Source organism: Balaenoptera ricei, chromosome 11 (assembly GCF_028023285.1).
Source record: "Balaenoptera ricei isolate mBalRic1 chromosome 11, mBalRic1.hap2, whole genome shotgun sequence".
In the NCBI taxonomy this organism is placed as follows: Eukaryota; Metazoa; Chordata; class Mammalia; order Artiodactyla; family Balaenopteridae; genus Balaenoptera; species Balaenoptera ricei.
In genome coordinates, this window is record NC_082649.1 from 54,700,329 (window position 1) to 54,712,852 (window position 12,524).

Here is a 12,524-nt window from a genome sequence, read left to right on the forward strand (position 1 = left end):
GCTTAGTTGCTCCGCGGCATGTGGGATCTTCCCAGACCAGGGCTCGAACCCGTGTCCCCTGCATTGGCAGACGGATTCTTAACCACTGCGCCACCAGGAAAGCCTCAGTAGTATGATGTTTTAATTATATGTTTTCCACTGTCTTTCTCTTCAGGCCTTCAGCAACTTTATTCTCTCCTTCAACTCACCTATCACCCTTATTTCTTAAGCTAATGGTTTAGACCTCCATTTCTACTGGGCCATGAAACATCTCTATATATGTTTTCAACAGCACTTGAATACCTACCACCAGTAGCTAAATCATAACTCTTATCACAGTTTACAGTTTATCATGTATTATAAACAATAATGATAGAAAATTGTAAGTTTTATATTCCTATGAATGCCTAGCACAATGGCTTGGACAAAAAAATAAGTTTAAACAGTATTTATCAATAATATCGAGTAAATTATTCTCCTTCTGCAGGTCACTTTTTAAAATCAAAACAGATGGATCCTTTTTCACAAAGCAGTTCTGAGAAAATAACATTATGTTGAGTATAAGTCAACCCTGGCAAGAAACATAATTGTGATTTTAAGGCAAAATCATATCCAGAAACTTAAAGGAAAATCAATCCAAGGCAATAATGCTTATAGAAACATACTTCGTGCAGAATAGAGCAGAAAATACAAGGCTTATAAATGCTCATATGCTTGTTATTTCCCTGACTTTAACCTCTTTTTAATTTAAGAAAACTCACTAAGAAACATCTTTAGTAAAGAATGCAGGGGCAGATCTTTTATATTATCTTTTCTTTTATGTTAAATAATTATTTTTAATCAAAAATTGGAATCTACCTAGTTTTCACATAAATTAACTAGAAAATGTGTGCTAATAACAATGGAGGAAGTTAACCCTGAATCTAAATTTTATGCACACATTAGAAAATCACATTGCAAAAAGAAAAAAAAGTTACTGTTTCAGTTAAGAACTGGAGAATAGCTCTGAGATTAAACTTAAAAAGTTCTGTTTACTGAAATACATAGGCAAAGCTGACATTTTGCCCAGAATAACTATTCAAACTCCTAATTAAAAAAAAAAAAAAAAAAGGATTGGGAAATCACAAACATAAAATTAGATAAGATTTTATAGAGCGAGTTTGCATAACAGCTTAGGGTTAGACGGCCAAACTTGTGTTGCCTTCTAAATATGTATCCCCAGTAAGCTTCTCCAAAAGATAATCTGGTATCGAATAACATTTGAAATCAAATCCATGCATGCTTTATAGGCTTATAAAGGTTAGTAGTTGAATATATAGATGCATACAAACATTATCTGAAACACTGCAGTTTGTAAAGAGAGTTAAGAAAAGAAATAATGCAGATTAAAACAAAACCAAAAAAAACCTTGGAACTCCAAAAAGAGTGAAGCTGGTCCCGAAGTGCTGGCTTGACTGTCTGAAAGTTTATAAAAACAAAATCCACTGATTGAACAGCTTCTCGTGTGACAGAAATACAAATATTAAAATTAACTTTATGAATAAAATATTTCAGTTCCTTAAAATGTCATCAGAAGACCTCAAATTTTTACCTTCAAGCTTGGTGTCTGGGTCTGATCAACTGTAAATCTCATTAGAATATTGAACTGAAGATCATTTGGAAAAGATTCTCTGAAATAAGGAAAGAACAAAGCAAAATAAAATAAAAATTAAGTCAGCAAGTAAGCATTTAGCAAACTTAACAGAAGATTATGTTTAATACCACACAAAACACAATGTCATTCAGAAAGCATGCATGAAGTAGCACCTGTATGTGGTATATAGTCTATGTGGTAAAGTATACGATAAAAGCTACTCCCAGAAGAATCTGAACATCTGAATTTATACCCTGTAAGTATAAATTTAACCCCCTGTAGGGGGTTAAAAAGCAACAATATTGCAAAGAATGATCTCTTGCCTCATTTATAGATTTAATCAGAAAAATGTATTCAGTAGAAAGTTCAACATTATCAGAGATGTTTCCATACCTAATATCTGAATTCTAGACTCACCTCAACTTAGTAAATGGATATTTGAAATAAGTCACTTCAACAATCTACACAAGAAAGTAGAAATATATCACTGGTTCAAAATCTTCTGAAAAAAGAATGCATAATAAAACATTCTTTTTAAACTTAGAAAATATTTTTATCTTTACACTAGACTGAATAAAATCTTCAACTCTACTTTGCAGTTACATCTTAATTAAAATAAAACACTACCTTGAATTACTCAACCAATGTTAATAAAATTTTTTAATAGATTAAATGCAGTGTTTGAACTAAGGATCAATATTGCATTAAATATACCATGTAAATGGGCAACATCAATAATTTTCAAATGGAGCTCATGCAAACTACATAGTTTGAAAGGACTCAGAAATCTGAACTTTTAACACAGAAACGAAATATTCTTGATTACTACTGGGTAAACTTGAAATACATGAAGAAAATCTTACCTTGTAACATCGAGGGCTTTCTGAACTTTTGCTTGAACAGACCCAAGCAAATCAGCACCCATTTTTTTTAGTAGTTGGGTCAGCAGTACAAACAACCAATCTTGAAGATCATCTTTGTGGACTTGTATGAAGTCCACTAAAGTCTCCAAAAACATGCTGAACACCTACAGTGGATAAACGGGGGAGGGAGGAGAAAAAGGAGGAAATATTGACCTCTATGATAAATTCAAAACTGAAATAGAAAGGAATACAGGAATCAGAGGCACAGCGATTGGCAGCCAAGCGGAAAAACAATCTCTCTTGCTTTTCATTGGACTCTGTGATACAAGAGTATATCTGAACTGTTATCCAACTTCTGCTGAAGTTCGACAATTAGCTATTCCATGCAGCATCACTTGGTAAAGAAACTTTGGCTATAATGGCTGGCACACCTAAGGTTGTCAATGATGCCACAGCTTAAACTGAAATCTATTTTATCTGAAATTTAGGGCAAGGAACTACCTATCGTCTCATCAGCCCTCAGCTCTTTGGAAGAGTGGCAGTGAGTTAATCAGAGGTTGACTATGCTGACAGCTACCTTAACATATATGATGATTTTGATGTAACGGGTTAATAGGAGACTTCTTAGTTCTCAAAATGTCAGTGGTCACAAAATTTTTTGGTAGAAGACATATTATTTATTAAAACTGCCCCAAAAGTAATTTTAAATGACCTGGGATAACTGTAACTGTACCTAAAATAAATAAAATCAGGATACAAATCTACACCTACATTTTAATGATTTCTAAAAAGTCCTAGATGGCATGCTATTAGTCTCCATTTCTATTGACAGGTTTTATACTGTTTCCAATATTAATCTACAAGTTTTAAACTTTTTGTAAGATTCAGGAAAAATTTAAGGGAAGGGAAGCTAAAATTCATAAGTGCTTTATGTCACTAAAAATACTTATGGGGACTTCCCTGGTGGTCCAGTGGTTAAGACTCCACGCTTCTACTGCAGGGGGCAGGGGTTCGATCCCTGGTCGGGGAACTAAGATCCCACATGCCGCGCGGCACAGCCAAAAAATTAAAGAAAACAAAACAAAACAAAACTTAGGAAAAGTGACATACAGTAAGGTTATATCTCCTCAATAAATTCAATATCATACAGGAAAATTTATTTCTAGGTAAAGAGGGAAAAGCTCTTAAGACAATGTCAGCCATGTTGTATTATATGAGACAATTTATAATCACAATGGATTATAAAAACTATGGTTTCAAAAGTTAAGCCCAAAGTAACTACGCTAATTTGAAAATTAAAGAGTTTTGTTCTCAATATATATTTTATTTCTTGAATTTCCTTTATATAGCTATACATGAACTTTTTTTTTCTTATGTTAGAAATGAAGGATTTTTGTCTATCAGAATTATAACTAAGTTTTTCAACATTTGAATCTGAGTTAGAAAAAGTACACTTTAGCTACTTGCTCAAGACACTATCTGTAAAAGCAGAAACTATGACTACTTTGAATTTCCTGTTACCTCTGACCCCCAGGCAGCAAGTACCTGCTTCAACACTGTTCTTATTCACAATGCAGATCCATTAACTCTGGTCCTAACCCCACCCACAACCCGTGGCCCACAGCTTCACTGAAACTGTCTCTGGCTCCCTCCTCAGGGCTTGAACGCTGCTGAGGAACTTCACCAGACCTGCTCTGCGACAAGTGCACGTGTCTAAGCTAGTACTCACTCTTATTGGTACCTGGCAAATCTGTCAAGTGATGTCCTGGAGTCAGTCAGTACCTGCCTAGAAAGTCAAATGTTAAATATTCAGGAATTTTGTGAGCTGGTTGGTGGCTTGAAATCAGCCATGTGGGAATATTTACACCTCAGAAATTATAACGAACATTACAAATCAGGGCTTCCTGCCCCCTCTCAAACGTGGTTTACCAGTACAACACTCTAATTCTTTGGTTCACTTTCACTCTTATTGTTTCAACTCTTGCCTATTTTCCTGAAGAGTCCAACTTTAAGCTTTCTCTATGCCAAAATCCATTTTGAAAATCACAGACATTAGAATGCCCAAGTCAACCCTCCCATTTTCTCTGGTTCTCAGGGAACTGAGAAGAAAATTAAGTGACTTCCCAAGGTTTCCACAGCTAATCAATGGCTAAGTCACTTGGTTTTTAATTGTGTTCCATCCGCTCTGCTACTAGACAACTTGCCTCATCTACTTTACTGTCATTCATAATGAAATTCTACACTGACTTTTCCCTCACTTTGATTTCCTCTATAGCTGTCCTTCTCATAATTGTTTCTCCAAGGAAGAGCCAATTTTATTCCTCTGTTAAGACTAATCTTGCTTTCTATATTCTTGTTCTTTAAAGTATGGTCTCCTCTATCTTTACTCTTTTATTCTCAACTTAAATTCTTTGCTTACAGATGCAGAAGACACTGTCTCAAGAATTTCTCCTTCAATTTCCATCCTATTGCACCCATCAGTTATCTTCTAATCGTGAAATGTAATAGCTTTTTCATTAGCTTAGTATGCTTAGCCATTCTGTAGCTTGACACTGTTTTTCCTCTTATTATCTCCCTTCCTTCTTTCATTCTTTTTACCAGGCATTTTCCTTTTGCATCCTGAATAAGGAGAGATGTAAAAGCCAGTCTTCATCCTGATTCTCTTTTCACCGAAAGTATGACTTCCTTGACAGGGCCTCTCTGTCCTAGCCTACTAGGCCCCACAATAACCTCTAGAATAGCTCTCACTTTTGGCCTTCCTCAAATCTGTTGATCACAACATCATCACAGGCACCAATTCTTTCTGACCGCAAGTCTGGATTTCTGCAACAGGCCAGAAAGTAAATATCCTAGGCTTTGCAGGCCATATAGTGTCTGTCGCAACTACTCAGCTCTGTCATCGTAGCACGGCCATGGACAGTATGCAAACAAGTGAGCTCAGCTGTGTTCCAATAAAACTTTACTTAGAAAACAGATGGCAGGCCAACTCATACTTCTTTCTCATCATCAGATTGTGACATCACTCTTTTGATAGAAACGAAATCCTTTCATGTCCCTTCACTGTCTGTAGAATAAAGTCTCCAAGGCTTAGACGAAGCTCTAACTCTCCAGACTCATGCTGGACCATCTGGCAACATAAACTCTTTGTCCCTGAACACATCTCACACACACTCCGGATTTCCTACCACACTCCCTAATCCCCCTATTTACACAAAGTGCATGACTTTCTACAAAGCTTACCACTCAAGTCCCAGCCAAAAAGCTTCTTGGACCTCTTTAGATAACAGCCACTGATCATCCCTACTTGGAACTTGTAGTGGGGCTAGATATATGGTGCTACTTCACTTTTTCTGAATTTATATCATCTTCCCATCTGGAATATATAACATTTGAGAAAAAAGACTATATATTTTTTAGTCTTGTATCGTCAATTAGAACGAAGCCTAAAGTTATCAGAGGCTGAGGACCAAATTAAAAAGTTGTTCAATGAATGTGCAGGAAAAGTTCCTTAAAGAGTAAGAATTTTCTCGTAAGTAAATAAACCTTACCCTGCAATTGGTAGCCAACCCTGTTTCTCAATGCAAGGGAAGATATGTAAGACCTTCCTTTCATGGCAGCCAAGATTTTCTTTTTCTTTCCTATAGTCTTTCTGACATCTCCCACTTCTCTGGACTCAGGCTAGTCATGCCGGGGAGGCCCTTTCTTCTCATCCTGACATAATCCAAAGTTTATGTTCCTGTCAAGATATGAATTGCTATTTTCTTAAAGAAGACTTCTCTGAATCTCTAATCAAAAGTAGAAATTTCTTTTGATTAGATAAAATGTGAGTATAACTGAATAAAAATGTAGACATGTTATTTATGGTACTCTATATATATAGAATTACACTATTATATTTCAAAATACTTATATCCTATCAATGGTACTTACTAAATGATAAATATATGCATATATATATATATCCACCCAAAATATGCATTGGAAATTTTGCATAAAATTTCTTACTTGACTGCCCTATCACAGAGAGTTCACTGTCAGATGCTGATATTCTCCCATTTCCTTATCTATGATTAAAGGAGAAAGAGGAAAGTGGACATATTAATATAGCACTAGGGCTAAAAATCTGATTTCAGAAGAGAAAGCTGAGAATCACTGCTCCTTAAACAGCCCTGTTTGCTTTTGTGGAATGCCATTAATAGAATATTAGAAAGCGCATATGTGGAGGTTGGAATTCAATTAAAAAAATTAATTGTGAAACTTGGGAATTATTTTTTTAATAATTCAATGAAACCAACCTTCAATGGAATCAATTTATAACTGTAGTTTATTGGAAAATTATAATATTTGAGCTATTACAATTGAGGCAGCCTTTTCTTAACCTCTTATATCTTAGGTGTGCCAGTCATCAAATATAGAACAGAAGAACATAATCAAATTAGATTAATTAGTAGATTAAAAAGCACATCTCCAAACAGAATGACAGTTTGCATAACTGCAAATAGCATTTCGTGGATTGCAAAGGGTCCAACACTGCATGAACTCTTCGGGAGAGAAAACAGAGAAAAAGGGTTAATTTCACAGTCATGCAGTAAAGTTAGGTTTCCAACAAATATTGAACCAACTTACTCTCTATTGAGAGTTCCAACACAGGGGACAGCATGCAAAAGGAAAAAAAGAAAAAAAAGAAAAACACACAAATTAGTCGCCATCAATGCCAAGTTCCTGTATGGAAGAAAAACACTTAGAAAATAAAAGTGACAAATGTTTTTCAAAGTTTTACGATAAACTCAAAATAGTTTTTAAAACAAGAGTTAAATGAATAGTATGGGAGAAGAGTATGTGATTTTCCTATATTTCTCTCTCACCTTCTTGCCAAGGAAATTTAAAAACAAAAAAACAAGCAAAAACTTGCTTCTTTTCCAGACCCTACTATCCTTGAGGCTCAACTTCTGGAAAAAATCTAAGACTAACAGACACCTGCCAAAATTTCTGTACAGTGCAAACATTTGTTTCTAAAGCACAGTATCTAGAATTTTTCTTTTATCTTTTTTTTTCCTCTTCAGAAACAATGCATTCACAAGTTAAATTATTTCTGTGAAGGCTTGGAATAATTACTATTGTTTGGAGGTAAAAAGTAACTATACCACAACTTTTAATTTTCCCCAGGTAAGATGTATGTTGTGGTCTCCTGATCCTAAGACTACAGACACTCTTCAGGAGACCAGATATGTCCTTCTAAGCAGGGAACTCAATTGTGTCGCATTTTAGTAGCCACAGATTGAATTCCTACCCCAGCTGTTCAAGACTTCAAGAGGTAGGACTATACAGACCATAAAATGTGAAATCAAACCATGCACTTTAGTGAAGGTGGCTCTTCTCAAGTAGGTCCTTCAGAGTCAAATGTCAGAATCACAGGGGATAGATTTTGGCATCTGACACTCCTTACATATGAAGGAAAAAATGGGTCTAGAGCAATCAAAATAAAAATCTGCCCTGAATTCCTTAATTTTTCAAACTTATTTATTTTTTAAAAACTTATATAGTGCTTGGTGTGTTGTAAGGGCTTTAAATACATTAACTCATTTAATCATCATCGCAATCTTATTAACTCTATTTTACAGATTAAGAAACCAAGGCACACACTGCTAATAAGTGATGGAGGCAGAATTTGAACCCAAGCAATCTAGCTCCACTACCCATAGTTGCTATCACTGTGTTGTACTGCCTCTCTTAGAAAAATATTTAGAGGCTTTACAGAGTCATACACTGTGATTGTATGAGTAGTATCTGAAAGTTTAAAAAGTGTATTTATCAACTTACGGACATCAAATAATTTCAGCTTGTAAACTGTATTTACCAACCACATTACTCCTGTCCCAGGAAAAAAGCCAGCATCTATTTCAACTGTATTCAGAAGTTGAAATAGAAGCTCTTTTCTAGCCCTTCCTTTCTGGGATGTGTATTGGAGCTCACCTGATATTTCAGTTGGACTCAGATGCTTACTCTAACACATATAAGAGAAACATTCTGGGGGATGGAGGTGATCCTAGATGAAAGGAGATGGAGCTGCTGCTCACACCCTGGTTCTCTAAGTAACCTGTTGGGGACAGCAGGTGGTCTCAATCATGTTGGGGAGAAGTAAGGACAGCTTTCAGTTAACATGGAAGCCAGCTACTATTCAGAAGCTGTTAACACAGAGACTGAAATGTTGACTTCAACTTAAAAGGACATGGGAAAACCCCCCCAACCAACCTCATGGTATGAGGTGTCTCCTAAACACTACAGCCCATTCTGGGGGCAAGGCTTCAGACGATTTCTGCCCTGTGAGTTTCAGGATAGTTAAGGTTACAGATAAGTGATTCCAATTTCAGAGTGGAGAGCTAACCCACACTTGAGGAAGAAAAGAGAAGTCTCTTTGATGGCCTATTTCGAGGCTATGAGGAAAAGCACGTGGCATATTTGGGGAAATGAACGTAGTTTCCAGGCTGGGTTGAAAGTGAGAAGGGAATGACAAGCAAAAATGATTTGTTTGAATATTTTCTTGAGGGTAATGAGTAGTCACTGAAGGGTTTTAAGTTAGTAGAGAAGATTTACCTTTTAGAAAGGTTATTCAAAGATGCAGTGTGGAAGAGAATTTAGGGATAGGAGTTGGGGAGGAGGTGCAGCTGGCCAAAGATGATTGTGCCCTGAATTAGCAGTGAGAATGGAAATGTTTAGAAGGCTGAATCAATTAGGACTCAGTAAATTTCTAGAATGATGCCCAAATTCTTCACTTGAGCAATGAGAGGATAGCGGTTTCATCTAATGAGATAAAGCAACGCAGGAGGAAAAGTAGTTTTGAGGTTTAAGATGAGCAAAAGGCACGTAACTAAGTAAGTGCAGGAGAACAATGTGGGCTGGAAGTACCATTTGAGAGTCATTAGGATAAAGTGGGTGACTTAAGCTTCAGATAAGTACCGAGTGAAAAAGGAGGGCCTAAGGCAATGCTCTAAGCAACACTAATGTAAGTAAAACAAGCAGAGAGATAAGTGTCTGAAAAGAAAGGGTGTCTACTGTGAGGAAGACTGGATCAGGCACAACGGAAAACACCCCTCTTCCATCTCTCCCACATCCCTTTCCTTAAAGTGTCAGAAAAGATACACTGGATACACTCACAACAAGGTTGAAAAATAAAAAGGGATGTGAAACAGCAAACTGAAATTTATGAAAAATTCCTGGAAGACCAAGCAGATAAGACCATGTTAGCAAAAAATGGAGTACAGGTGTATGTGGCTACCAACAGCTTCAAGGTAAGACCTCCTGCCATTTCCATAGAAGAAAAGGTAGAAAGAATGGGCTTATGTGCAGTTAACTTTGCTAGTTTGGAGACAGGAAATGGAGTTTCTGCTGGATGGCTTCTATTTTCTTGGTAAGCTAAGAGGCCAGGACATATGCTTGGGGCATGAGCTGGGTGGAGAGGTGAACAGGGCTGGAGTTCTGAGGAAAGACTATCTGACACAGTCTCTGTGGAGGATAGAAGAAAAAAACTAGAGGAAGAGGCAAGGCAGCACTGGGCTTTTAGACAAAAATCACAGATCAGAAATGGAGAATGGCACAATATACAGGAATAACAGGGCTGATTTCACCCAGCAGGGGCCAGTACATTGTTTCCCTTCAACAGTCTTAACCTTCAACCAGTGGCATGAGCACGAGCAGAGGTTCTTGAACATATTTCTATTTTAGTGTCAATGACCAGAGTTGACTGTATAGAACAGGGGTCGGGAAACTATGGTCTGAGAGCTAAAAATGGTTTTACATTTTAAAATGGTTTTTTAAAAAAATCAAAAGAAAAGGCTATTTCGTGACCCATGAAAATTTTATGAAAATAAAAATTTCAGTGTTCATAAGTAAAGTTTTATGGCAACCCAGCCATGGTCATTTGTTTAGATATTGTCTATAGGTACCTTTGTGCGATAATGGCAGAGTTCAGTAGTTGTGACAGAGATCATTATGGCCCACAAAGCTACAAATATTTACTACCTGGCCCTTTATAGGGAAAAACAAACAAACTAAAAAGGCCGACTCTTGATAGAGAACAAAATTTTACTTGGAAAGAAAAGAAAGCATCAAAAACAGCTGCTTGATCCTAATGACTGGACTGTTAGTACTTTATAAAATTAAAAAGGGGGGGGATATCTACTATTTTAATAATATAAAGATATGATGCAAAAGCTCAAATCAAACCCTGATATTTTTAACTCAGCACAGTATGGTGATATATCCAGTTTATTCTTAATGAATTACATTACCGGCAGAGTCTCTGATGGACAATCACCAAACAAAAGCTGAACAAAAACGAATTAAAAAAAATCTTCCCTTTACATGTGTATTCACTGAACTAACCAAATAAAACAAAAACAAAACCAAACAAACAAAGCCGATGGATCAATAAGAATTGTACGTTGCTATAAAATCCCACAGAAAAAAAAAAAAGTCTCCTTCCCGAAAACTCTCGGAAGGATTGTGGCTGGTTCCCTGCATCTACTAAGGGAGGCCAAACATCTGTGCTTTCACCAATATCAAACTTGGTTTTCCTACTTGATCTTCAAGAGACTTTTTTTTAAATTTTAACATTTACTTTATTTAAAAAATTTTTTCTTCAAGAGGCTTTTTAAAAAAGTGTTTCTCTTTATTACTGTGCAAATCCTAGGATCCAACTAAATTGCATTATTGTCCTAACAAAAAATAAAAAACTGTGACTTCAAGAAATAATCTAGCCTTACACTCTCATACCTTCCAGTAGAGATGAATTATATTACTTTTGAAGATGTTTTAAAACTCTATTTTTAAAAGTTGTAGAGATTATTAATTAAAACATCATTTAATAAAACAGGTCCACCCAGATCATAATTGTCTTGTCCTTTGGCTCATACTGCTAACAAAAAATGTCAACAGCTAATTTGTTCAGGATTTACAGAAATTTTTGCATTAAAGCAATTCCTACAGTTGTAATTAGTGGTAGCAATATCAGTATAAAATGGTACGGTTATCTACATGCTCAGTTTGAAAGTTATAAACTTAGTGTACTTTAATCTTTGTCTTTAATGGGATCTTGCATTCTTGGATAAAATAAATATACCTTCTGATAAAAGGATAATCTTTAGAAGTTAAAGTACAAGCAATTTATAATTCTTAGCTGGATTTCAGTTTATATATAGAGTAGGATTTTAGTATCTTTAAGTAGTGTCACAAGTAATGAAAATATTGAAAATAGAAAAAAAAATGAGGGGGAAATGACATGCGCAACAATAAAGTGAAGACAATTAAAAAAAACAATAAAGTGAAATTTGTTAATATCTTTCTTATGATTTCCCTTCCACATCTCCCTCTCACTTAGGTTAGAAATTCTCATGTAGACACCTGGTGTCCTAAAGGAAGATATTGAATAAAGTTTCACCATTGTCAAACACACTGCTGAAAACAGAATAAATGAGTCCATTTTACAACAAAATTTTACATTTTAAAGCAAAATTTCACAGTATACATGCAGACTATGCATAAGTACTTAAATATATTTTAATCAGCATTAAAAACTGAACAAAGTTCTGAAGATTTTTATGAACTATTTCAATATATGAAATGCTTCTTTTATATTACTAACAAACTATGGGTGAAGCCATATTTTGTGCTTTTTGTTATTTAATGGCAATTCTTTTCTACAAAATTGCTCTTTTAAGAATATATTTATGTTAATAGAGAAGGAAACTGAATAAAAAGTTAGAAACTTTTTTCAACTTACCCCAATTATTTCCTTTACAAATAGTAGAATGTTTTTAGAAATACAAATACTCACCCTAAGTGTATAAGAGTTTTGCATGTTACTATATATTCTTCAGTTTATAGTCTTAGATAATCGCTCTTTGGAGAAGCTTAAACAGTTACTAGAGAGCAATTTCTAAATTAAGTATGATATCAAATACTCAATTTCAATTATGTTTGAAAAGATCATTGCCATTTTAGGGCAATAACAAAACAAAAATGGCTTATAGTTTTTTGTTATTATTCACTTC

At 35.3% G+C, this 12,524-nt stretch overlaps 1 protein-coding gene across 19 annotated transcripts in view; it reads right to left on the minus strand.

Moving 5' to 3' along the window:
* CLASP2 (cytoplasmic linker associated protein 2) overlaps positions 1–12,524 on the minus strand; it is a 178,236-nt gene that overhangs the window by 32,950 nt on the left and 132,762 nt on the right. For 11 of the 19 annotated variants that reach the window (XM_059939097.1, XM_059939101.1, XM_059939095.1 and 8 more), the window contains 3 exons: positions 2,476–2,639; positions 1,571–1,649; positions 1,387–1,437 (listed from right to left, as the gene is read on the minus strand). In XM_059939097.1, coding sequence (XP_059795080.1) covers positions 1,387–1,437; positions 1,571–1,649; positions 2,476–2,639 — 294 coding nt within the window. The remainder of the gene's footprint in view (positions 1–1,386; positions 1,438–1,570; positions 1,650–2,475; positions 2,640–12,524) is intronic. The other 8 variants (XM_059939104.1, XM_059939103.1, XM_059939100.1 and 5 more) reach the window with 1 other exon arrangement.